This window comes from Chiloscyllium plagiosum, chromosome 39 (genome assembly GCF_004010195.1).
Source record: "Chiloscyllium plagiosum isolate BGI_BamShark_2017 chromosome 39, ASM401019v2, whole genome shotgun sequence".
Taxonomy (NCBI): domain Eukaryota; kingdom Metazoa; phylum Chordata; class Chondrichthyes; order Orectolobiformes; family Hemiscylliidae; genus Chiloscyllium; species Chiloscyllium plagiosum.
The window spans coordinates 7,155,372-7,180,547 of record NC_057748.1 but is presented as its reverse complement, the minus strand read 5'-3'; the positions used below and the strand labels follow the sequence as shown (position 1 = coordinate 7,180,547).

Below are 25,176 nucleotides of genomic sequence, written 5' to 3'. Positions count from 1 at the left end.
CCTTTTTCCGCGTATGGAGTCGGGTATTACAAGAGGGCATAGCTATAAATTAAGGTGGGGGGGGTAGATATAGGACTGAAGTTGGGGTAGGTTCTTCACTCAGCGAGTCGTCAGTTCATGGAATGCCTTGCCAGTAGCAGTGGTGGACTCTCCCTCTTTATGGGCATTTAAGCGGGCATTGGATAGGTATATGGAGGATAGTGGGTTAGTATAGGTTAGGTGGGCTTGGATCGGCGCAACATCGAGGGCCAAAGGGCCTGTACTGCGCTGTATTGTTCTATGTTCTATGTTCTATGTTCTAGATATACAGATGCTGAGTTTGGTGATGTTAAGCAAGGGAAAAGATTACCAAGAGTTGGTGGAAAGTCTACAGATAGATACAGAGAGTTAAAGGCAATAGATAATAGTTTGGCAGTTGGAATTTAACATGATATATCCTGTCATTTCATTTACAGGAATGATGGGAAGCAATATGTTTCTGAAATGGAGAGGGATTACAGGACTGAATGATACTGAATGAAAAGGCCATGACTGCTGCCAGGACAGTGGGCATTCACCTACATGATGTACTGTGCATGGACACACTGTAACATTAATAGCGAGAAAGAGAGAGCTCCTTCAGTTCCTCTACCTCTCCCCATTGACGTGGTTACTCTGCAGATGCCATATGCACCATCGGGAATCCCACTATACTGGATACACCCGGCAGCTCCCTGCTGAGGGACAAACAATGTATTTACCTCATGCATCATATATATCCTCCATTACCGAATGGTGACATTGATGTTGAGATACTGGGAAATGATGGATATGTCACCTAGTCCTGCCTGGAAAGTTCTGGATCATAGAAGCTGAATAAAACAGTGACCCTCACAGTCACTGGCAGCACCACCTGTGAAGCTGCAGGTCATGTTGAAGGAGGTGACGCCATTGTATGACCAGCTCCTGGTTCAGTCAGGACCCCTCACACCCTGCTGTGAAGCTGCAGGTCGTGTTGAAGGAGGTGACGCCATTGTATGACCAGCTCCTGGTTCAGTCAGGACCCCTCACACTCTGCTCCTGGGTCAAGTGGAGCTTGGGAAGCTGTTCCTGGGAAACCCGGGGTGGATACAGAAGTTCCCACCGTTTTAATGGAACCTAAAATCTCAGTTATTTACTTAAACTGTTTTCAGACTGCAGTTCTGCACCTCTGCCTATAAAATCTCTCTTCAAAACAAAATCAAGGGAAAATAGCCTTTTTACAGTGGTAATATTCGCACAATCCATCTTTAATACAATAATTCATCAATATATAACAGCGGATTAATTTTATACCTCCTAATCTCCCTCTATTAGTAGACTGTAATGCACATACATTACATTGACTGTGAGCATACAAATGTTCACAACTAGTTTCGATTTCAGTCATTTTATTCCTGCCACAGGATGCCTTTGTATTTCTTCATCCAAGTCTCCACAACGTATCAAAACTTAGATTTTCTCGCCCTGTCACCTGTGCAATTTCAAACTGAATGACAGCAATAATAAGCTCAATTGAAACAGAGTGGTATTTTTCTCCCTAAATTTCTCCAAAAACTTTAGGGGGGCCACGATCAGTGATAAAGAGTTGTCTCAGGTATGTTATTCGCAATTTATATGCTGAAATGTTGTAACACCAAAAACAAGCTCAAGACCCACCTTTCAAAATGACTTTGTTTGATCCTTTCACACTCAATGTGCGTTTTACCAGGGACCATTTTTTAGATTCCTGAAACACTGTCTGCCGGCTTCTGGCCCAAGCTCATATGCACTTCAGGTGGCTTTCTTCACCACCCCATACTGGCCAGCTATCTCCTCCGATACGGATGAATACCTATCAGCTTTGTTTGAATCAACTAAATCCACATGGTCACTGGTCACTGCATTTTTTAGCCACTTTCTCAAATGAAATTTAGAAGGCTTTCCCATCCTTCTCATCAAATTTAAATAATGCCTGGATGCATTTAAACAGAACCCCATTAGGCCATTGGTTACAATAGGGTTGCTCAACCTCAGTATCCTCCTCATCCTGCCGACCGTCTACCTTCATCTCCGCCCTCTATGTCAACTTTCCTCTCTAATTGCTAAGTTTTGAAGTTGAAACTCTCTGCTTTTCTTCTGTCCTTTTCTCTCTTCCTTCTTAATTTCCTTTTCTTTTATTTCGACTTTTCATCATAATTCAAATTGTTTCAATTCCTTCTCATGTTCAAAGTGCCTCATTGAAGTTGAATTCCAGCTGTTTCCAAAGAGTCTGATGGCAGTTCTACCAAATGTAATTGCCGAGCTATAGCTGTAATCATCTCTCATTTTCTCACAGATTTCCTCCCACAATCCAAAGATGTGCATGTCAGGTAAATTGACGATGCTAAATTGTTCATAGTTTTCAGGGATGTATGGGTTGGGTGCCTTAGTCGGGGTAAATGTGTAATAATAAGGAAAAGGAATGGGTCTGGGAAGGTTACTCTTCGGAGGGTCGGTGTGGACTTGTTGGGTCGAATGGTCTGTTCGCACACTGTAGTGATTGTAATTCTAAACACAATTTGGTATTATTGATTTAGAACCTGCAAGAGTCCGCAGTTTGCTATAAACCAACGGGACTGCCTCAATCTATTTTAAGAGGGTAGCTTGGATGCCAAACCTTTCTTATTTTAAAGGTAGATGTGAAGTGGGTGTTCCCGATGTGATGCTACTAGTCAAACCACTCACCATTAAGTAAAACACAATGTATTTTAACACTCTAATGAAAATCCATTCAAAATGACGAGGAATTTAGAATAATTTAACTATTGGAAACCTTAACCGAATAATGTATGCAGTACCTTCTGCAAATGAACTGTTCCAATATGCTAACATCATCGAAACACACTCCTTGGCAAAAAGGTACATTCAGACATACATTCTTGTATACAGTTCTCCAATCCAGGAGGAAACAGCATCAAGTCAGGTTTCAGAGAGAGTAGCAGCTATGGATCAGTTACTAGGCCGTTGTTTCTACTATTTATTAAAAAGCCTAAACGCGTCGCAAGTTGTTTACTTGAGCCGTTCTCAGCAGGCAGTTTGGCCTTTAAGATCTCTTATATGATAAAAAGAGAAATTAATCTTTTTATTAAGTGACAACATTGTCACACAATTTAGATTCCTGGTCCTTTACTCGAGAGGCTTCCTCGTGTTACTGATCGCAAGGTTACCTGAGAGGGACAAATTCAGGTACAGACCAAGTTACAAGGATGTGACTCATAACTTCTGAAACACCCCTGTCCATGGACCATCACATGGGAAATACCGGGAAGTGAACAACAGCCTGACACACACCATGTCACTGTTTCTCAGCTTCACAATGATTGCACTCGATACACTAGGGAGGCAAAACCCAAGGCCAGGGAAAGAATCAGAGGGACAGAAAGATTGACATTAAAGACATAAACAGACAGTTAATTAACTGAAACGATGTTGTGGAAATATGTGGAAAAAGGCAGAGCAGTGGGACTAACTGGAGAAGTGAGATCTTCGAAATTTACAAGAATGAGAACATCGTATAAAGGCATTGTCAGATCAGCTGGAACGGTTTGTTATATCAAATTCTGAATCTGCTTCACAGAACACCACAAACAACATAAACTGGGACAAGATGACAGCCCAGCATGGAGAGCTGTGCAGACCATGCTAGTTTGTTGCTCAGTAAACTGCATTATCTGCCCAGCCTGGAGAGTAGTGCAAACGTTACTATCATATGCTAACCATACTCGCATTAGATTACTGCCTAAAATGGGAAGATTTGCTGTGTGTGTGTGTGTGTGTTCATCAGAAACTGAGGGAGAGTGCGTGTGTGCGCGCGATTGGCGTGATTGAATGCGAAACTCATTGTTTGAGAAGGAACGCACATGGAGGAAACTATTTTCAGTATGAACAGCTGGCAGGCTTTTTGTTTATCGATAGAGAGAGAACGCGAGAAGTTTCATGGACAGATGAGATAACGTGCTTGAGAATGTCAAAATAAGGGCATTGCCAGACACAACAGCAATATACATCGGCGTGCACATGAATGACAGATGGATGGGGGTTTGGTGTGAATTCGAATCAGATTTGCTTCGGCAGGTTTGAAGCCGGGAGCGTCAGCAGCACATTATTGGCTTCATTAAGACTGTATTTCATAGCTCAAGGTTCAAACAGCAGGTGGAATAACCCAGTGAGTTATATTCTGAAGTGGTGAGTATTTCAAGTTAGAAATGGTCAGGGAATGGTTTCAGGAATCAGCTCATGATCAAAGGGATCTCCCACAGTCGTGACTTGTCTGCTTCGGCCGCAGTTATTGGTCAGGGATGAGATGGAAACAGTGGAAGGAAGTGGAGTTTGTAACCAGAACAGTAGAGTGTGACCTCCATGCTGTGAATATTTAAATGACAAAGGCAATGATACGATAAATTGTCGTTCTCCACTGGAACTGAGAATGTCAACATGGAGACCCGTGAGTAACACTGCTAGAGCAGAGAGGGAGACAGTAATTGAACACATCATGGATGTAGTTAGTAATGGTCTGTAGAGTGAATATATGGATCGAGAGTTTCAACAGGAAAATAATAGTGACAAGAAGTGTAGATTATATGAAAGAACAGTAATACAGTCATAACTGGTGTATAGAAAAAATCTGGACAGTGACACTTACCAGGAACACCGACGATAGCCAGGAAAGGATAATAAAAATATTGAATAATGAGAAGAGTGTAATAGATCCACACTGATAATGACCACCAATAAAATGCAGAAAGATACCAAACATAATTGGATAAACTCCTGTCTAATTTTGGAACATGCCAGTCAAATGTTCCCAGATTCTGATATATTTTTGGAACACTCCAGTCTAATGTTCTCAGATTCTGATCCATTGTAGGAACATTCCAGTCTAATGTTCCCAGATTCTGATCTCTCCTCCCCCTCTCTCCAAATCTGCTGATCCCTGTCAGTGCTGTCGGTGATCGTCCTGCTCAGGTTATGGAATAACACATTCAACGGCGCCCATTTATCATTTAAAGATGGAAACCAACCACTGGAATTATTAGAATCCATGGAGATTGGCATTAATCACAGTCAACGAACAAACACTGGGAAACCGAGGAAAGGCTACAACAATGGATGAATGGGCACAGCACAACAATCAACAGACAGGAGGGTTCCCTCCCAGTTGGGGAACACTTCAGTGGCCCAGGACCTTCAACCTCGGACCTTCTGGTGACCACCCTCAAAGGCGGACTTCAGGACAGTCAGCAGCGAACAGTGGCCAAGCAGAGGCCGATAGCTAATTTCGATAAACATAGGGAGGACCTCAACTGGGACGTTGGGTTCATGTCACATTACAGGTGACCATCATTGCACTATGCACACACACAGGCACTCCTATACACACACATACATACGGACACACATGTACACAGACACGCACACAGACACGCACGCACACCCTTACAGACACACACGATCCCACACTTCCACGGCATCCTCTCAGAGACCTAGACCACTCTACATACTTGGACACACATCCGCCAACCCAGACAGACACAGACACACACAAAGCGACAAAGATCCACATCACACACATATATTTTGTGGGATGATTTTGTACTTGCAGAGTTACATAGTAATTTGCTCAAAAACTGCATGAATTCATGTAAAACTCTGTTATCTCACTTTTCAGATTAGAATCAATTTAAACATCATGGCAAAGACAGAGAACACAGGGGGCGAATACCTTCAACATATTGTCTAGCTAATGCTCACTTTTACAGCTAACGTAAGAATGCAACATTTATATTAAAAAAGATTTTGTGATTTACACATGAAAGAAATTAAACTATCATGGTATTCGAACAGATGAAAGACTCAATAGACAATCAAGGTATTTTTCAATGTGTAATTTCAGTTACATCACACTGTAAATTTTTGCTATAAATTCTGTGCCTTAGAAGTGTGTCCTCCACTATCACCTGATAAACGAGCGGCGCTCCGAAAGGTAGTGTGCTTCCAATTAAAACTGTTGGACTATAACCTGGTGTTTGTGATTTTTTAACTTTGTACATCCCATTCCAACACCGGCATCTTCAAATCATGACTGAGCTAACAGGCTCAATTAACCAGTTCCACACATGAGTTTTCAGATAACTACAGAACAGAACATTTACTGGGTTTGAATGGAATGGATGAGGGTTGCTGAGGGATGGACCATAAATCTTTAAATCTTATTTGAAACTTGGACATGAGAGTATTAACAGAACACTGCAGGGTTCTATATATGTTACACTCTCTTTATGAAACAGGCAGTTATAAAATAGCAGATCGATTGCATAAAGAAAAGTCAGGTGGGCAAGTTTCTAGATTCCTTATTGACCAGTATGAGGCTACTCCTGGTTTTAAATGCCCTGCTACCAAATCCTTTCATAACCTTGAGACAGAGCATTGAGACTGCTGCTCAGCAACACGCCGAAACAATTCTGTCCCTATGGGCCTCTTACAGAGGAATAAGAGAAGGCCATTCAGCCCATATTCGGCTGTTGCTACTTGAAAAGGTGGAAACCTAAAATATTGGCACATTTTGACAACAAGAAGAAAGTGAGGACTGCTGATACTGGAGATCACAGCTGAAAAATGTGTTGCTGGAAAAGCGCAGCAGGTCAGGAAGCATCCAAGGAGCAGGAGAATCGACGTTTCGTACTTTTCCAGTAATACATTTCCGTGGAAAAGCACGAAACGTCGATTCTCCTGGTCCTTGGATGCTGCCTGACCTGCTGCGCTTTTCCAGCAACACATTCTTCAGCACATTTTGCTAACAGAATCATTCAAAACAAAGAGCTGTATCGCTGCAGCTATATGAGGTGTTACTGAGAGGGGACCGGGAGTATATTGTGTTAGTTGTGTTTCTGTAACGGAAAAGGGATGGACCTCAATCAGATATAGTTTAAAGGCTGCTCATAATCCACGGGTTGCTGTGTCATTTAATGTCTCGGGTCTGTTACACAAGCAGAAAGTGAGGACTGCAGATGCTGGAGATCAGAGCTGAAAATGTGTTGTTAGAAAAGCACAGCAGGTAAGGCAGCATCCAAGGAATAGGAGAATCGACGTTTCGGGCATAAGTCCTTCTTCAGGAACAAGGACAGGAGTAAGCCATTCAGCCTTTCCAGTCTATTAGAGGGCCACGAGGAGCCCATTCAGCGTCTCGAGTCTGTTACAGAGGGGCAGGAAGTGTTTATCTAACTTTCTGTTACGCATAAGTATTAATTTTAAATTAGTTGTGGAATACGAAAGACCTGATGAAAACATTAAAGTTCTAACTTTGAACAAGGCCAACTTTGAAAGGGATGGCGAGCCCTGTGCAAGGCTAATTGGAATACCCTATTCACAGGTAAAGGGATGGTTGGAAAATGCAAGGCCATCAAAACCTGTTATCAGAGATTCCAGAGCCAACGTGTTCCTGTTGGTGAGAGGGGCAAGGCTCGTGGGTGCAGGGAGTTCTAGATTGCTAGATATATTGATGCTATAATCAAGGTAAGGAAGGAGGCATATTTCAGGTAAATAGAGCTGAGATAAAGTAAATCCTGAGAGGAGTATGAGGGAAGTAAGTGCATAGTCAATGCGGAAATCGGGCCAGAAAAAATGTGGACATGAGATGGCTTTAAAAATAGGGTTAACGGGGCATTGAAGAAATTCTACAATTCCTTTAATGACAAAAGATTAACTAGGGAGAGAACAGGGCCCCTTAAAGATCAGTAAGGCGACCTATGTGTGGAACCACAGCAGATTGAGGGATACTAAACAAGCATGTCTCCTCAGTATTTACTGTGGCGGAGGTTACAAGAGTGAGAGAATAAATAAATATATAGTGATACATTGAAAAGTGTCTATATTACAAGGAGGTGTTTGACATTTTAAAACACATAAAGGTGAACAAATCACTGGGACCTGATCAGTTGTATCCCAAATGTTTGTGGGAAGCTAGGAAAGAGATTGGTCAGAATTTTGCTGTTATCTTTGTGTCATTGATTTCTACAGGTGAGGTGTCAAAAGACAGGAGGACTGCTAACATAGTGTCATTATTTCAGAAAATAAGGAAAACAACAGGTAACTATAGATTGGTGAGCCTGACGTCAATGGTGACTAAATTGTTGGAGGGGATTTTGTGGGAAAGGATCTACATGCATTTAAAAAGACAAGGACTGAAGAGAGCTTTGTACATTGGAGATCACGTTTCACTGATTGGTGTAATTTTTTGAGGATGTGATGAAGATGATTGACGACGGCAGGACAGTGGATGTTGTCTTTATGGAATTCAGTAAGAAAACCAATATGTTCGACATGGTAGATTGGTTAACAAGTTTAGACTGCCTGGGATCCAGGTAGATCTCGGCATTTAGATCCAACATTTTCATGAATATTGGAGACAGGGCGTGACAGTGGACATTTCTTCATTAAACTTGGAGACCTGTGACCAGTGGCGTGCTGCAAAGATCAATAATGGGTCCACTGCATTTTGTGACTTATACAAATCATTTGCATTTGAGTATATGAAGTATGGTCAGCAAGTTTGTAGATAATAACAAATTTGGTGGCATCGTCGACCGTGAAGAATGATCTCTCAGACTATAACGGGAGTTTGTTTCGGTGAACCGAGGAGTGGCATATAGAGTATATTTTAGTTACGTGTGAGGTGTTGCATTTTGGGAAGACAAATCAAGTCAAAACATATCGGTAGTGCCCTGTTGAAAGCTGACAATGAAGGAGAACTCCATAGAAATTATCGAATCCCTACAGTTAGGAAACAGGCTTTTCGGCCCATCGAGGCCACACCGACCCTTTAAACAATATCCCAATGGACAAATACATGCCCTATCCGTCTGAGCCTGCATTTCCCATGGCTAATCCACCTCCCCTACACATCCCTGGGTACGGTGCGGCATGGTCAATCTACCCTTACCTGTATATCCTAATCCTGTCAGAGTAAAACATAGTACCCGGAGGAAACTCACGTATACACGGGGAGAATGTACAAACACCACACAGCCAGTCATTCAAGGAAGGAATTAAACCCAGTTCGCTGCCCTGTGTGGCAGCAAAACTAGCATTGTGGTGCAGGTTCTCCGTTCCTTGAAAGTGCCATCACAGGTAGACAGCGCAGTGAAGAAGGCACTTGGTGATCTTCCCTTTATTGGTGCGTGCTTGAATCGAAACATTTGCATGACAAAATCTGTACAGGACATTGGTTTGGCCACTTTTGTAATATTGCCTTTCATTCTTGTCTCTCTGCTGTCGGAAAGGCGTTGTCAAACTTGAAAGGATGCAGAAGAGATTTAAAAGAATGTTGCAGGTGTTGGAGGGTTAGAGTTACAAGGAGAGTTTGAATAGGCTGGGACTATTTTCAAGTGTTGAGGCTGAGGGGTGACCTAAAAGAGATTTATAAAATCATGAGGGGCATAGATAAGGTAAACAGTCAATGTCTTTTCCCAGGATAGACGAGTCCAAAATTGGAAGACAAAGGTTTAAGGTGAGAGGAGAAAGATTTAAAAAGGGACATGAGGGACAACATTTTCACACAGAGACTGCTGTGTGTATGGATTGAACAGCCAAAAGAGGTGGTGGATGCAGGTACAGTTACACCATTTAAAAAGCATTCGGATGGATATATGCATGGGAAGTGTGTAGAGGGAGATGAGCCAATTGCTGACAAGGCGGACGAGATTAATTTAGGATATTTGGCGGTATGGATGACCAGACCGAACGATCCTTTTCCTTGCTGTACATCTCTGAGAGTCTATTGACTCTTCAGTGTATAACACTGGAACAGGAGGAGGCTATTCAGCATCTGAATTCTGCCAGTCGGCTTGTTTGTTCAATTACAGAGAGTCAAATACAAAAATACATCATTCAGATTTTGTTGGTGTTTTACAGAAACAGGGGGAAGGTCTTTCGTCAAGAAAAAGCTGTAAAGAATGTGAAGAGGCCATTCAGTCGCTCACCTCAATTCCACAGGAGCAGCAGGTGAGCACAGATCTATTGGAGCCTGTTACTCAGGAGCTGGAGAAGGGCATGTATTTTCACAAACTTGGGATCAGGAAGCAATCATTCAACTGCTTGAAACTGGGATACAGGAACAGGAGACTCAACCGTTCGAGACTGGGACACAGGAACAGGAAGCAGTCACTCATCTGCTCAAAACTGGGGCACAGGGACAGGAGACAGTCACTCAACTGTTCGAGACTTGGACACAGGAACAGGAACCAGTTATTCAACTGCTCAAAACTGGGGCACAGGGAAATCTGGAGGCTACTGAGGCCTGAGGATCCTGTTACGCAGGAACAGGAAGAGGTGACTCACTCCCCACCAGTATGGGACACTGGGAGAAAGGGGGAGTTTGCTTGGAATAAACAGAAATATATGAATAAGTTACATTAGTAGTCAATTAAATCCTACCCCACCATTCACTAAGACCACGGCTGATCTGATGGTGATTCCCTCATTCCATTTTACGGTGATTGTCCTCTCTGCAGCCTCTGCTCCATTTTGTTGGTCATGTTGCCGACACAGATGCTGTAACAACAGTCACCATGACTCATCCAGGGAGATGGGTCTAAACAGATGAGTCAGGATTTGAAGGGTCCAATCAGAAGAATTAAAAGACAAAATAAAGGCATAGCCAGATGTTTAGTTCTCTCACATTCGTAATCCAACTCACATAACCAGCCCATCCAGTACATATTCAGGATGGACCATTGTGTAGATACGGCTAGTGTACTGCTGAATGCAACCCAGCTATGTCCAGAGTGGAACTCTGTGTAGCCCACACCAATGCTTGATCTATAATCCTGGGCTAAATGTCCAGCGTGGGGAGCTGGGCAGTCCGCACTGGTTCATTCATATATAAACCCAGGCTGTTGCATTTTTCGGTAACACTGTGTTCGATCGCAGCTCAGTGTGGGGAAACTTGCAACCAATGTTGGAACTGACAGGATGTGCAGCTCCCATCCATTGACAGCTCCATTTCTCCAATGTGCCTTGACAAGGGGTGCTGCAAATATGAAAGTTACTGCGAGGAACAGATGTAAATGGAAACAATTTAAATACCAATAGTTCTGTTTAAGGTGCGTATCACTCTAGTATTTGAAGATGAAATAACTGAGATAATATCCAATGAGATTTTGTAAATGATGCAAACAAATACGGGGGGTGGTAATGTTAAGCTGTTGCATTATAAGCCTTCAAATAATCAATGGGAATTAGAGGAACAAATATGCAGGGAGACTAGCGAGACTTGCAGGAGAAATGGGGTTGTCATAATAGGTGATTTTAATTATCCTAACATAGACGGGGACTTCCAGAGGGTAAAGAAGTTAGATGGAATGTAATTTGTTAAGTGTGTTCAGGAAAGCTTCCACAAGCAGCATGTAGCGGTTCCTACACGGGAAGAGACAAACTCGACCTTCTCTTGGGAAATAGGGCAGGATAGGTGACGGAGGTAAAGTGGGGGAGCATTTTGGGAAAAGTGACTAGAGCTGTATTAATTTTAAAATAGTTATGGTAGGGACAAAATTGGTCCACAGATTCAAGTTCTAAATTGGGGCAAGGCGAATTTTGTTGGAATTAGGCAGGGGATTGCAGGGCTTGATTGGAATAGTTTGTTTCCAGGTAAAAGGATCCCGGGCAAGTAGGAGGGCTTCAAAAGTGAGATAGCTCGAGTTCAAAGTCGATATGTTCCTGTGAGGGTGAAGGGAAAGTGAGGTTGGAAGAGAGAACCCTGGATAACAAGAAATATTGAGGCTCTGACCAGAAAAAAAGGAGGCGTCACTCAAGTACAGGCAGCTGGGACCAAGGGAATCTCTGGAGGTGCACAGGGGATACAGGAATTTAATGAAGAAGGAAATCAGCAGGGCCAAAGTGGGGTATGAGATAGCCTTGACTGAGCAGATTAGGGTGAATCCAAATTCAGCATAGTAAAGAAAAATAACACATAGAGAGAGAATACGACTCCTTAAAATCCAAAATGGCATGCATGTGTAAAACTTTAAGAGATGGGTGAGGTCCTCAATTTCCCCTCTGTGTTTATCATGAAGAAAGACATGAAGATCTGTGACTTTTGGGAGGTTAGTTGTGATATCTTGGTACAGTCCATATCACAGTAGAGGTGCTGTTGGACATATTAGAATGCACAAAGTCAGATAAATCTTTTGGTCCTGACCAGATATATCTAAGAGCACTGCACGAGGCGAGAGAAGATAGTTCAGGGGCAAGGTCCTGGAAGACTGGGCAGTAGCAAATGTAGTGCCCTTATTCAGAAGGGCTGCAAAGAAAAGCCTGGGAAATACAGACCAGTACTCTTCACATCTGTTTCTGGAAACCACTTGAGAAGGTTGGGAGATATAAGATATGCATGCATTTGGGAAGACAGAGTTTGACTTGGAGCAGTCAGCATAGCTTTGTGCATGGCAGATCATGCCTGACAAATTTTGATAGACATTTTTGAAGAAGTGACCAGGAATGTTGACGAGGGCAGGGTGGTGGACATAGTCTATATGGATTTCAGTAAGGCCTTTGATAAGGTTCTACATGGTAGGCCGCTCTGGATGATTAGATTACATGGACTCCAATGTAAACTGGCAAATTGGCGACACAGTTAGCTTGACGTTATGAAGCAAATGGCTATGGTAGAGTTATGCTTGTCGGACTGGAGGCCTGTGACTAGTGGAGTGCCTCAGTGGTCGATCCTGGGTCCATTGCTGTTTGTTATCTATATCAATGATTTGGACCAGAGTGCACAACGCAATGTTAGTAAGTTTGCAGATGATTCTAAATTAGGAGACATCATTTACAGTGAGGAACATTATCAGAAATTGCAGCAGTACCTTGATCAGCTGGGGAAGTGGGCTGAGAAATAACAAATAACTGGAAAGTCAAATCCAGGTAGGAGTTTAATGATGAATTAGAGGGCCTTAAGGAGTGTAGTGGAACAAAAGGACGTTGGAGATCAGGTGCACAGCTGTCTGAAATTTGAGTCACAGATACACAGGACAGTGAAGAAGGCTGTTGGCACATTGGCCTTCATCAACGCATTGAGTATAGAAGTTGGGACTTTATGTTGCAATTGTACAGGATGGTGGTAAAGCTGCAGTTGGAGTATTGTGTTCAGTTTTGTTCACCTTGCTCTAGAAAGGAAATTATTGAACTAGAAAGTATGCAGAACGAATTTCCGAAGATGTTTCCTGGGCTAAAGGCTCTAAATTATAGGCAGAGGTTGGACAGGTTAGAACTTATTTCATTACAGCGTAGGAAACCGAGGGGGTTCTTATTGAAGTGTAACTCTTATAAAATCATGAGAGGCGTGCATGGGGTGAATACTTCAAATTTGTTTCCCAAGGTTGGTGAATCGAGGACTAGAGGGCATCAAGTAATGTTTGGAATGGATAAAAAATATAAAAAGGAAACTGAGGGGCAACTTTTTTATATAGAGTGTGGTACGCATATGGACTGAGCTGTCAGTGGAAGTGATTGAGGTGGGTATAATAACAACATTGAAAAGGCAATTGGACAAATACACAGATAGGAAAGGATTAGAGGGAGACATAGCAAGGGCAGGGAAATGGGGTGAGTCTGGATGTACATTTTGGTTGCCATGGACCAGCTGGGCCAAATGGACAGTCATACTGGCAGTCTCGTGCAATATGACTGTAAATGAATGTGTTTTGGGGTGGAGACAGAATGGGGGAGTGGAGACTGAGATAAAATGTCATGGAGGGATATGTTCACAGGTTTCAGAATGAAGACATTTCGATAGTATCATCCAACACTGGTCAGTATTTCGAAGAATTATGAGTGAAAGGGATATTGCTGTGAGTTCAGGCGATGGAGAGTTTTGGATGAGCATTGTTCTGCAGCTTTGTAACTGGGAATGAGGACAGCAGAGTCTTCGCCTCACTGGGCTGAACCTAACAAAAACTGTCGCAGTGACATTTTCATTAAGTGTGACGGGGGGTTGTCTGCACGAGGCTGAGCTAGTTTCCTGGTACTATCTTACCAAACTCATCTCATTAACTACCCACCCCACTCCATAGTGTCCCTCTCATACAATGCCAGCCCGATTCTGCCACCCATCATGACTGGAGGTACTCACAATCGCCCGGATGCCGCTGGAGATTCTGTGATTCCTGACACTGGTGCCATCTTTAAAAGGCCAATGGGCACACGGTTGCACTTTCTCAGTTTTCAGCTGTCCTGCACATTTTCCCCAAGCATGGCAGCGAAGGGGAAATTACACCACGGTTTGTCGACAGCAGCATGGAGATCCTGGTGGATGGGCCAGTACAAAAGGGGGCCATTCTCTTCCCAGAGGGGGCCACACTGCCAGACCCACCGAGCATGGTCTGCTCTCACCACCCTTCTCAGTGCAGTATCTGCGGTCTGAAGAAATGTCCAGCAATACAGGATAAGCATCAATAAGCTTCCCCACTCTATAGGGATAAGGGTGGCTGTATTCTCTCTGCTCCCTCACAGTCACTGTATATCTGTTATAGCACCGACCCCCGAACTAGGCTGATGCTCCACCACTCTCTCTACTGCATGCAGCACCTTCCCTCTCTTTCTCTCTTGCCTTTCTAATGCCCCCCCAACATAGTTATAGAATATTCTGGGGAATGCAAATTATCGAATTTTCCAGGTATTGTTCCAACTTATTCCCAGTTTCAGGAAAACGTCTGTGCCCCAGTGTGCAATACATAAGAGGATGGAGTAGAGATGCACGTTTTTCAAATCACACACAATTAAAATCTACCATGAGGCCATTCAGTACTTCAAATATGCTACAACATTCAATACGTTTGGGGGTGATCTGATGGTTTTCTCAGCTCCATGTTACAGGAACTTTCAGTCATTCAACCCCAAGGTTCCGGTTACCGAGCAGACGGTTCTCAGATACTTCTTACCCCGGGTTTCTTCTCGCATGTGTTCAGAAGGCATTTCCCATGGGGACGGACTCTCCTTACTATATATTTCATCTGATTTATAAATTCATGCAACAGTCAGCATGCTTTCCACAGACCATTCAAAAACATGCACTTATTTTATGGCTATCGGTATCCAATCACAATTAGTCATTCTGGTTATTTCACTTGTCTCACCTTATTGTATTCAGCCAAAGACAGCTTCCAAACACTTGTTTCATTATAAAATACAATTTCTAGCAGAGAACATTTTTGTTTCAAATACACTTCTTCCTTGTCATTAAAATTTCTCTTGCCCTTTTTCTGCGGTTGATTCTGTGTGTAGCAGTTACACAGTCTCCCACTCCGTTGGCTGGATGATTGGTTTGTGATGCAGAGGGAGGCCACCAGCAGGTTCAATTCCTCACACTGATAGAGGTTACCATGAAGGGGATGCTCTCTCAACCTCACCCCATCACTCGTGTGGTGACCTTCAACGTAAACCACCATGAGTGGTCTCTCTAATGAGAGTTATTTGGGACTCTAATCTATCAATGTTAGCATTTTAATTTTTTCGCAAATTATTTGATTGAAAAAGATATTTTTATTATTATATTAGACCAATAACAAAACAACTCAACTAACTGAACAAAATTACACCCATGTGCATGTATATACAAAATAAGTTAAAGTCTCTAAACGGACAGAAGAAAAACAAAAGTAAACAATAAATAATAAATAAATAATACGGCTCAGCATAACAAAGTGATAGCTCTCGTTCTTCGAGAGCATCAACTGATACACATTCATACGTTCATAATTCCTAATATGTGATTCATTAGACAATATCGTCATGGCTATATAAAAGCCCTTTTAAGAGTGGCAGATAAGCCTGTATCGCGGTAATCCAAAAAAGGTTGACATGCCTGATATAAATCTCTGCTTTTCGGTGCACCATACTGGTGAGAATGTCCAAAGGGATATTCTCCATGACGAGCTTACAACCACCCAACAGACCCGGAGGGTTTTCAGACATCCAAAACAGCAGAATATTTTTCCTCGCACAGGAAGTATGGGGGAGATACTAAAGGATTATTGTGCTTTGGAAAATGATTTGGAAGATATAAAATGTAGGGAAATAGATGGTGATATCTTGCAAAATGTCGATATTACAGAGGAGGAAGTGTTGGATGTCTTGCAACGGGTAAAGGTGGATAAATCCCCAGGACCCGATCAGGTGTACCCTAGAATTCTGTGGGAAGCTAGAGAAGTGATTGCTGGGCCTTTTGCTGAGATATTTGTAATATGGATAGACACAGGTGAGGTGCCGGACGACTGGAGGTTCACTAACGCTGTGCCATTGTATAAGAAGGGTGTTAAGGACAGGCCAGGGAACTATAGACCAGTGAGCCTGACGTTGGTGATGGGCAAGTTATTGGAGGGAATCGTGAGGGACAGGATATGCATGTATTTGGAAAGGCAAGGACTGATGAGGGATAGTCAACATGGCTTTGTGAGTGAGAAATCATGTCTCACAAACTTGATTTAGTTTTTTGAGGAAGTAACAAAGATGATTGATGAGGGCAGAGGGGTGGATGTGATCTATATGGACTTCAGTAAGGGTTTAGATGAGGTTCCCCATGGGAGACTGAATGGCATAGTTAGATCTCATGGAATACATGGAGAACTAGCCATTTCGATACAGAACTGGCTCAAAGGTCGAAGACAGAGGGTGGTGGTGGAGGGTTGTTTTTCAGACTGGAGGCCTGTGACAAGTGCAGTGCCACAAGGATCGGTGCTGGATTCACTACTTATTGTCATTGACATAAATGATTTGGAGAGAAAATGAGGTCTGCAGATGCTGGAGATCATAGATGGAAATGTGTTGCTGGAGAAGCGCAGCAGGTCAGGCAGCATGTTCCCTAGATGCTGCCTGACCTGCTGCGCTTCTCCAGCAACACATTTCCATAAATGATTTGGATGCAAGCATAAGAGGTACAATTAGTAAGTTTGCAGATGACACCAAAATTGGAGGTGTAGTGGACAGCGAAGAGGGTTACCTCAGATTGACCAAATGGCCAATGGGCTGAGAAGTGACAGATGGAGTTTAATTCAGATAAATGCGAGGTGCTGCATATTGCGAAAGAAAATCTTAGCAGGACTTATACACTTAATCGTAAGGTCGCAGGTAGTGTTGCTGAACAAAGAGACTTTGGAGTGCAGGTTCATAGCTCCTGGAAAGGGGAGTTGCAGGAAGATAGGATAGTGAAGAAGGCGTTTTGTATGCTTTCCTTTATTGGTCAGAGTACCGAGTACAGAAGTTGGGAGGTCATGTTGCGGCTGTGCAGGGCACTAGTTAGGCCAGTGTTGGAATATTGCGTGCAATTCTGGTCTCCTTCCTATCGGAAAGGTGTTGTGAAACTTGAAAGGGTTCAGAAAAGATTTCATGGATGTGGCCAGAGTTGGAGGATTTGAGCTATAGAAAGAGGCTGAACAGACTGGGGCTGAGTGCTGACATTATAGAATTTTACAAAATTATGAGGGGCATGGATAGGGTAAATAGGAAAAGTCTTTTCCCTGGGGTCGGGGAGTCAGAAAGAGAGGGTATAGGTTTAGGGTGAGAGGGGAAAGATAAAATAGAGAACTACGGGGCAACTATTTCACACAGAGAGTAGTACGTGTGTGGAATGAACTGCCAGGTGATTTCAGGGAGGCTGATACAAGTGCAACATTTAAGAGGCATTTGGATGGGTGAATGAATAAGAAGGGTTTGGAGGGATATGGGCCGGCTGCTGGCAGGTGGAAGTAGATTGGTTTGGGATATCTGGCAGGCACTGACGGGTTGGACTGAAGGCTCTGTTTCCATGCTATACATCTCCATGACTCTATGACTTATATTGATCTCTGATTTTTGTTGCACCATGCTGGTGTGAAAGTACAAAGGGATATTCTCCATGATGAGCTTACAAAGTCCCAACAAACCCGGGGAGTTTTCAGACATACAACACAACATAATATTTTCCCTAGCCCAGAAAGTAAGGATATATTTTTTTCCCATGTACATCTGTGTAAGATACTCTAGGCAGGCGCAGGAAAAGGGAAACCGGGTCCATCTCCAATTCGGTCCCCAAGACCCACTCTACCACATCTAACGCAGTGCTCCAATATATACGAAGCCTGCAGCAGGACCACATGCAATGAGTAAGAGTGTCTGTAGTCATTCTGCATTTAGGACACTCTGAAGATAAACCCACTTAGAATTTTGAGAGAAAATCTGGGGTCAGACAGACCCTGTGAAGATTTTTCAACTGCATGGAAGCGTCCTATTTCAGATCAAAATCCTTAGAGCATTTTCACAAATATCCTCGCATGTCTCCGAGAAGATCTAAACCCCCAACTCTCTCGCAAAGACGTCACGAAGCTGCACAGTCTTGTCTGCGTGGACACTCTCCAACAAATGGTAAAGGGTACTGACAGAGAGTGTATTCTTTATAATAATCACCTGCTTCTCTGTATTGGATCTATAAGTGTCTTTTAAAATTGTGTTTTTTAATCAAATCTCTCATCTGGAAAAAAACAGAAGAAGTCTCTACTAGGGAGACCATACTTACGAGTTATTTGATCAAATGGTATCATTGTTTCTCCTTCAAGTCACACGTGGTGGCACGGTGGTTTGCACTGCTGACTCACTGCACCAGGGTCACGGGTTTGGTTCCAGCCTTGGGTGACTGGCTGTGTGGAGTTAGTATATTCTCAACAGTGACTGCGTAGGTTTCCTCCCACAGTCACAAGCATGTGCATGTTACATGACTTGGCCATTGCTCAATCGTTCATAGTGTTCCAGGATCTGTAAATTGGGACATTAATCAGGGTAAATACAAGATGGTAGGGGAATGGGTGTGGGTGGGTTACTCTTCAGAGGATCGAAGTGGACTTGCTGGGCCCAAGGACCTGTTTCCACACTGTAGGGATACTACTAATTCCAAATCACCCAAACAAGGCATCCCCCTCGCTGCCCACAGTTTAAACCTCGAATCCATTATCCCCGGTATACCAATTATAGGGTAAGAAACATGGTTTTGGCTGTATTGCCTCGATTTGACGCATTGTCCTTCAAGTTTTAACAGTATTGAAATCATTACTTTATGACAATATTCCAAAATGTTGTCACTTTATCTAAGAACAACAGACTAATAAGGGTTCACTTTGTCTGAGAGGGCTCAATGTCTAGCCATATTGATGCCGAGACCTCAGCGGCCCAGGCACTAACATAAGATGAAAAAAAAACTTAATTGATTGCTTTTAGTCGGGGAGGTCTACTCCTCACAATCTGTGGGGCAGTTGCAATTTTGTTAGCTAGATAAAGAATCGCTTATGGTGCCAAATAAAAGAGCTAAACCAGCCATTATGTTTTCGAAATATCTGTCTGGGAAACATTATGGAAAGCATTTGAACTGGGTATAGGAAATGATGAAGGACATTCATTTTAAAAACAGCTATCTGACCGAGCCAGGATATTGGAAATGCCTCCCATCCTTGAAGGTCTTGTTTAATTTTGTCAAACAAATGGACATAGTTCACGTTAAATAAATGATCAAAGACAAATGTGATGAATATACTGAAATAGGGAAACCACCCCCCTGACCATTTAAAAGGAAACCAGGATTTGCCCTCAGTATCAGGTATTTCCCTAAGACCTCCCATAGGCATGGCCTCCAACTTTGTAAAATTAATCTTATCTCCCGGAAAGGCAACAAACGAATCAATGCATTGCATCACATGAACTACCGAAATTGCGGGATTTGACAAAAATATGAAACCCGAATCTGCATACAATGTAATCTTTCGAGACTTCGGTCCCACCTCTGGGGCAGATATGTTGGCATCCCTATGGATGGCCTCCGCCAGTGGCTCAATCCCCAACGTAAACAACAATGGTGAAAGGTGTCAACCTGGTCGGCTGCCTGGAGAAATATTAATATTACTGGGTGGCCACACCATTGGCGAGAACCACAGCCAGAGGATCGCGGTAAAGGTCCCTCGCCAACTTGATAAAAACTTTGCGTATACCAAACCGTTCTAATGTACAGAAGAGATCCGACCACTCAACCCAATCAAATGCCTTCTCTCATCTAAAGAGATCAATAATCCCTGGACAGATTGCTGTTGACACTCTTGGATCATATTGATTAAATTCTTAACATTGTAGGAAGATCTGCGGCCCTTTATAAAGCCTGTTTGGTCCTCTTTGGTAGCGGAAGGCAGCAAAGATTCCACCTTAATGCACGGATCTCAGACAGGATTTTGAGACCAACATTTAGAAGTGAGATTGGCGTGTGAGAAGCAAAATCCTCAGGGTCTTCCTTTCTTCAGCATCAGAGAGGTACAAGCTTCTATTAAGGATGGAGGGAGGGGTTTGTGACTGTATGAGTGACGGAACACATTAAACATCAGCCCTAACAATATGTTTATAAATTATTTATAAAATTCACTAGGAAATCCATCAGGAAAGTGCACCTTTACATTCTGAAGCGGCTTCACACCTTCCCGTGCTGACAATGGTCCATTAAGGCACAACACATTTTCAGGGGTTACTCCTTGAAGATCCAGGTTCTTGAAAAATGATTCCATCTTAATCCATCTATCCTCAAAATGTTCAGTCTGAAATAATTCGGTGAAAAATCTCGGACAGGAGGCATTAATCATTTTGGAATTGAAGGTAAGGATCCCAGTACCTTCCCTAATTGAGATAATGGCTTAAGAGGGGCAATCGTTTTCCTGGCAAGATAGAATAAATACCTGCCTGGCTTATCACCATGTTCAAACACCCTTTGTTTTGCAAAAGTAAGTTCCTTCTTGGCTGTCTGTGTGAGGGTGGAATTCACTGTAGACCGAAGCGTTGTAATCCTCTGCAGCTTAGCCACTGAGGGTCAATCACAGTATGCACTCTCGGCTGCCCTCAGCTTTGCATCAAACCAGCGTTCCTGCTTCCCCTTCTGCTACACCTTAAGGAATAATTATTCCCTTGGCATAAGCCTTAGCAGTTTCCCAAAGAGTGGATAAATTACTGGTTGAATCTGAATTAATGGCTAAGAAAGATCTGAACTCATTGCAGTGGTCAGCACAGTGGTGAGCACAGTGGCACAATGGTTAGCGCTGCTGCCTCATAGCGTCAGAGACCCGGGTTCAATTTCTGCCTCAGGTGACTGTCTGTGTGGAGTTTACACATTCTCCCTGTGTCTGCATGGGTTTCCTCCCACAGTCCAAAAATGCACAGGTAATGTAATTAGTCTTAGGTGGGGATGTGTTGGTGTGGACTTTCTGGGCCGAAGGTTCTGTTTCTACACTGTAAGTAATCTAATCTAACTATTCAATTAACCAACTAGTCTTAAGAATAAAGGGATGCATTCGCTAGTGTCTCGAATCTATTATATTGCCCTTAATCTTAATCAATAAGTATACTGCTTCATGGTCAGAAATGGTAATATTCCCAATTGTGCAGGATGCCACCGAATCTAAGATTGTTTCAGGAATGGGGAAGATAACAACCCTCGTGTGGCATTTATGCCGATTAAAAAAGAAAATAAAATCCCTACTTGTGATGTGGATCTGCCACCAGACATCCACCAGCTCTCGTTCTGCACACATATCCACTAATTGCTTACATTATAACGAGTGTATTGGGGCACCTTTGGACATTCTGTCCACCGTAGGGTCCATAAGACTTTTGAAAACTTCTACAATAATGTGCCACGATGCAAGATAACTGAATTTGGAAAATGCATCTACCAGGAATTTAAGAGGGTACGCTGGGTGCGCCGGGGAGGGGGCGGGTGTCAATAAACATTCAAAATACTATATTCTTTACGATAGTTCAAGGCTTTGGGTATTATGAGCCTCCCGTGAGTGTCAAATACAATCTAGTAGGTTAAATGGAAGATTCTTTTTATCCATTATGGCTTTCATTACCCAGAACACACTGTAGCAACATTTGAACTCGAGAGAGGAAGAACTCGAATTACTGATCATTAATAAACAAAGTCTTATAGAGCTTAAAAACTACACAAACTAAGGCTACTACAACTGACAACTCTCAAAACTTTCAAAAACTAAGCATTTTAAGTAAATGGCTGGGATGGAGTGGGTTGGGGAACCACTTTGCCCGTGCTGTGATGCAGAGCCCAACAAAGCAGACCTTCCTGATCGCCACCATCTTGGATTTCCCTTTAACATTTTATCGATATTATCATTTCATTTTGCATTATATTCCTGGATGTGCTAGAGCAGTGTGATTTTTTTTACCACTGTCAGCATTTCCCCAACACTGTACATACCTGCCATTCCCCGATAATCCTTGACTCCGTTATTATTTATTAACCTTCTGTGTGTGCCTCAACATATTCAATATCTCTGCCTCAAATGCTCTGCAGGGAAGAGAGTTCCAAATGCTCTCACCATTGAGAAAACAAAAAAAAACTTCATCTGTGTGAGAGATTATTTTTGTCTCCTTACCTGAGAAAGGATATAATTAAATTGGAAGCAGTTCGGAGATGTTTCACTTCATGTATTCCAGGAATGATGGCCTTATATTATGAAGGCTTTAACAGGTTACTCTTTGAATGAGAGGCGATCTTATTGAAACATACAAAACCTAGAGGAGAGTGATCAGATAGATACCCACTGGGTGTTTGTATCGTCCAAACTTCTTGTTTTTATAGAATCTCTACAATGTGGAAGCAGGACATTTCGTCCATCAAGTCCACATTGACCCTTGGAACAGTATCCCGGCCGGTCCTGCCCCCCTACTCTATCCATGTAACCCTACATTTCCCATGACGAACCTATCTAACCTACACATCCCTGGGCACTATGGGCAATTTAGCATGGCCAATCCGCTCTAAGCTGCATATCTATAGACGATGGGAGGAAACTAGAACACTGGGAGGAAATCCACACAGACATGGGGAGAATGTTCAAAATCCACATAGAGGATTGCCAGAGGTTGGAACTGAACGCAGCTACTTGGCGACGGGAGGTAGCAGTGCTATCCACCATGCGCATCCGTTAGTTTTATTAGTTACTTGTGGCTAACTAAAGAAATCTGCCTGACTTGTTCCTGTCACTGAACCTGACTCAGTCTGAGAACTTTATCATCGGACATATCACCAACCTGGTTACATTTAAAATTTAATGTGAGCAGTGGAGGAATGGGACGAGAAAAGGAAACGGTGACACCCTCCAACATCCATCAGAGCAGGAATTAGGATAAATCCACAAAGTGGGATTTCAGTCAAGTGGGAATTCTTTTTCCCAGAAGTTTGGGGTGGCTGGACCTTTATATTATATTGAAGCTGGCTTTGTCCATGGACAGGTGAATTAGGGATAATGGTACATGGAAAGAAAAGTGCAGCTGGGATCACATGACCTTATTTACTGATGGAGTAGTGTGAATTGCCGAATGGCCCACGTGTGTCCCTCAGCCCTATGTTCTGATGTTCCATTCAGCCCTCGGACATGCTAAACAGGGCAGATCGACGCCACTCCGATGGTTAGGTGTAGCTTTGGAAATCTACTTGGAAAAGCCAGGCTGGATCAGGAAGTGACCACCACCCCCAACCCCCAGTCCCTGTTTCCAGGCTTCCCCTCTCTGTAACGTCTGCTCCAGATGTAGGTCATGTTGCAGATCCAGATACGCTGGGAATACAGCCACATACCCCACGCAGGGTTAAAACAACAAATCGTCTGCGCTCCCTGAATGCAACATTGTACAACACGATTTCCAGCAAAATAACGCGTTACTTTCCAAAAGCATAACATGTGAAATTAATAAATAAGAACAGGAGTAGGTCAATCGGCCCCTCAAACAAACCTGTCATTTAATAAGAACATGGCTGATCTACTCCAGGGCTCAACTCCACTCTCTTGCCGACTCCTTGTATCCCTCCACACCTCTCTGAGTTAGGGAATTCCAGACATTCACTACCTTCGGAGAGAAGACATTACTCTGCATCTCAAAATGAAATCGATTTTCCTTCTTCGGTATCTATATCATCGAGTTCGACACTTTGCTCAAGAATGGCAAAAACTTCTCAACATCTACCTTCTCCAACCCCTTCTGTGTCTTGTAGGTTTCAGCAGAATCACTCCTCATTCATTTATACCCCAATGAATTATCGCCTCACCATCTTAGAGATTCTCAATAACACTACCCTTTCTTCCCAGGAAACCGCCTGATGTACCAACCAAGTTACTTGCTGCATCAGCATGCGGACTTTATTTTTCATACACAGGAAGACTTCAATGCCTTTACTGTTCCTTTTCTGGAAATTTTCTCCATTAAGTAACAGCCTGCCTATTGATTCTCAGTGTCATCCTCAAACTCGGATGTATATTGCACTCAACTCCCTCCTTCAGGCTGTCAGCATAGATTGTAAATAACTGATGCCATCAGACTGATAGTTGTGGTACTGCAGCAGATAAACCTTTACCATAAAGATCCATTAGCCCTGACTCTCCGATTTCTGTGTTAACCAATCATCATCCCATGTTAATACAGTATCCAACGTCCTGCAGCTTCTGTTTTGTGTAAGAACTTTTGTTTCGTAATACCTTGTGGAAAATCTCTGGAAACCTCATGTCTACCAGACCTCTTTATCAAGTCCGTTGTTACATTCTCAGGCATCTCCAGAAATACTTTGCATGATTTTACAGGGCAAAATATCATTCCCCTTTCACAAAACCACCCTGACTCTGCGTGAAGCTTTTGTAAATGTCCATGCTTGCCAGGTTTTCCAAACTATACTCGTCCTATTTTTTTTCATTAGGTCCATGTGCCTCTAAATGTTTCCCATTCATATGTTTGTCCAAATGAGTTTTAAATGTTGTAGCTGTCCTTGCATCTCCCACTCTTCCTCTGGAAGCTCATTCCATACCCACACCGCCCCCTGTGTAAAAAAGCTGCCTCTTACTCCCTTTTAAATCTACCCTCTTTCACCTTAAACCTATTCCCTCTATGTTTGGATACCCCTATCCTTTGGAAAACACCTTGGCTATTCACCCTATCCATACCTCTCATGATTTTATAAGTTTCTATAATGTCACTCCTTAACATCTTACACTTCATCTGATGCTAACTTCAAGAACAAGCGTTTAAAGATAAGCATTGCAAAATTGAAACAATATTAAAAATGAGAGGTAACCAACACTCAGC

The 25,176-nt window shown here is 42.8% G+C and overlaps 1 protein-coding gene across 1 annotated transcript in view; it reads left to right on the top strand.

Moving 5' to 3' along the window:
* The window catches only part of LOC122542013 (SH3 and multiple ankyrin repeat domains protein 1-like), a 113,649-nt gene that overhangs the window by 34,189 nt on the left and 54,284 nt on the right, over nucleotides 1-25,176 (top strand). The window contains exons 3-4 of the mRNA XM_043679305.1: nucleotides 7,296-7,408; nucleotides 9,949-10,038. Coding sequence (XP_043535240.1) covers nucleotides 7,296-7,408; nucleotides 9,949-10,038 — 203 coding nt within the window. The remainder of the gene's footprint in view (nucleotides 1-7,295; nucleotides 7,409-9,948; nucleotides 10,039-25,176) is intronic.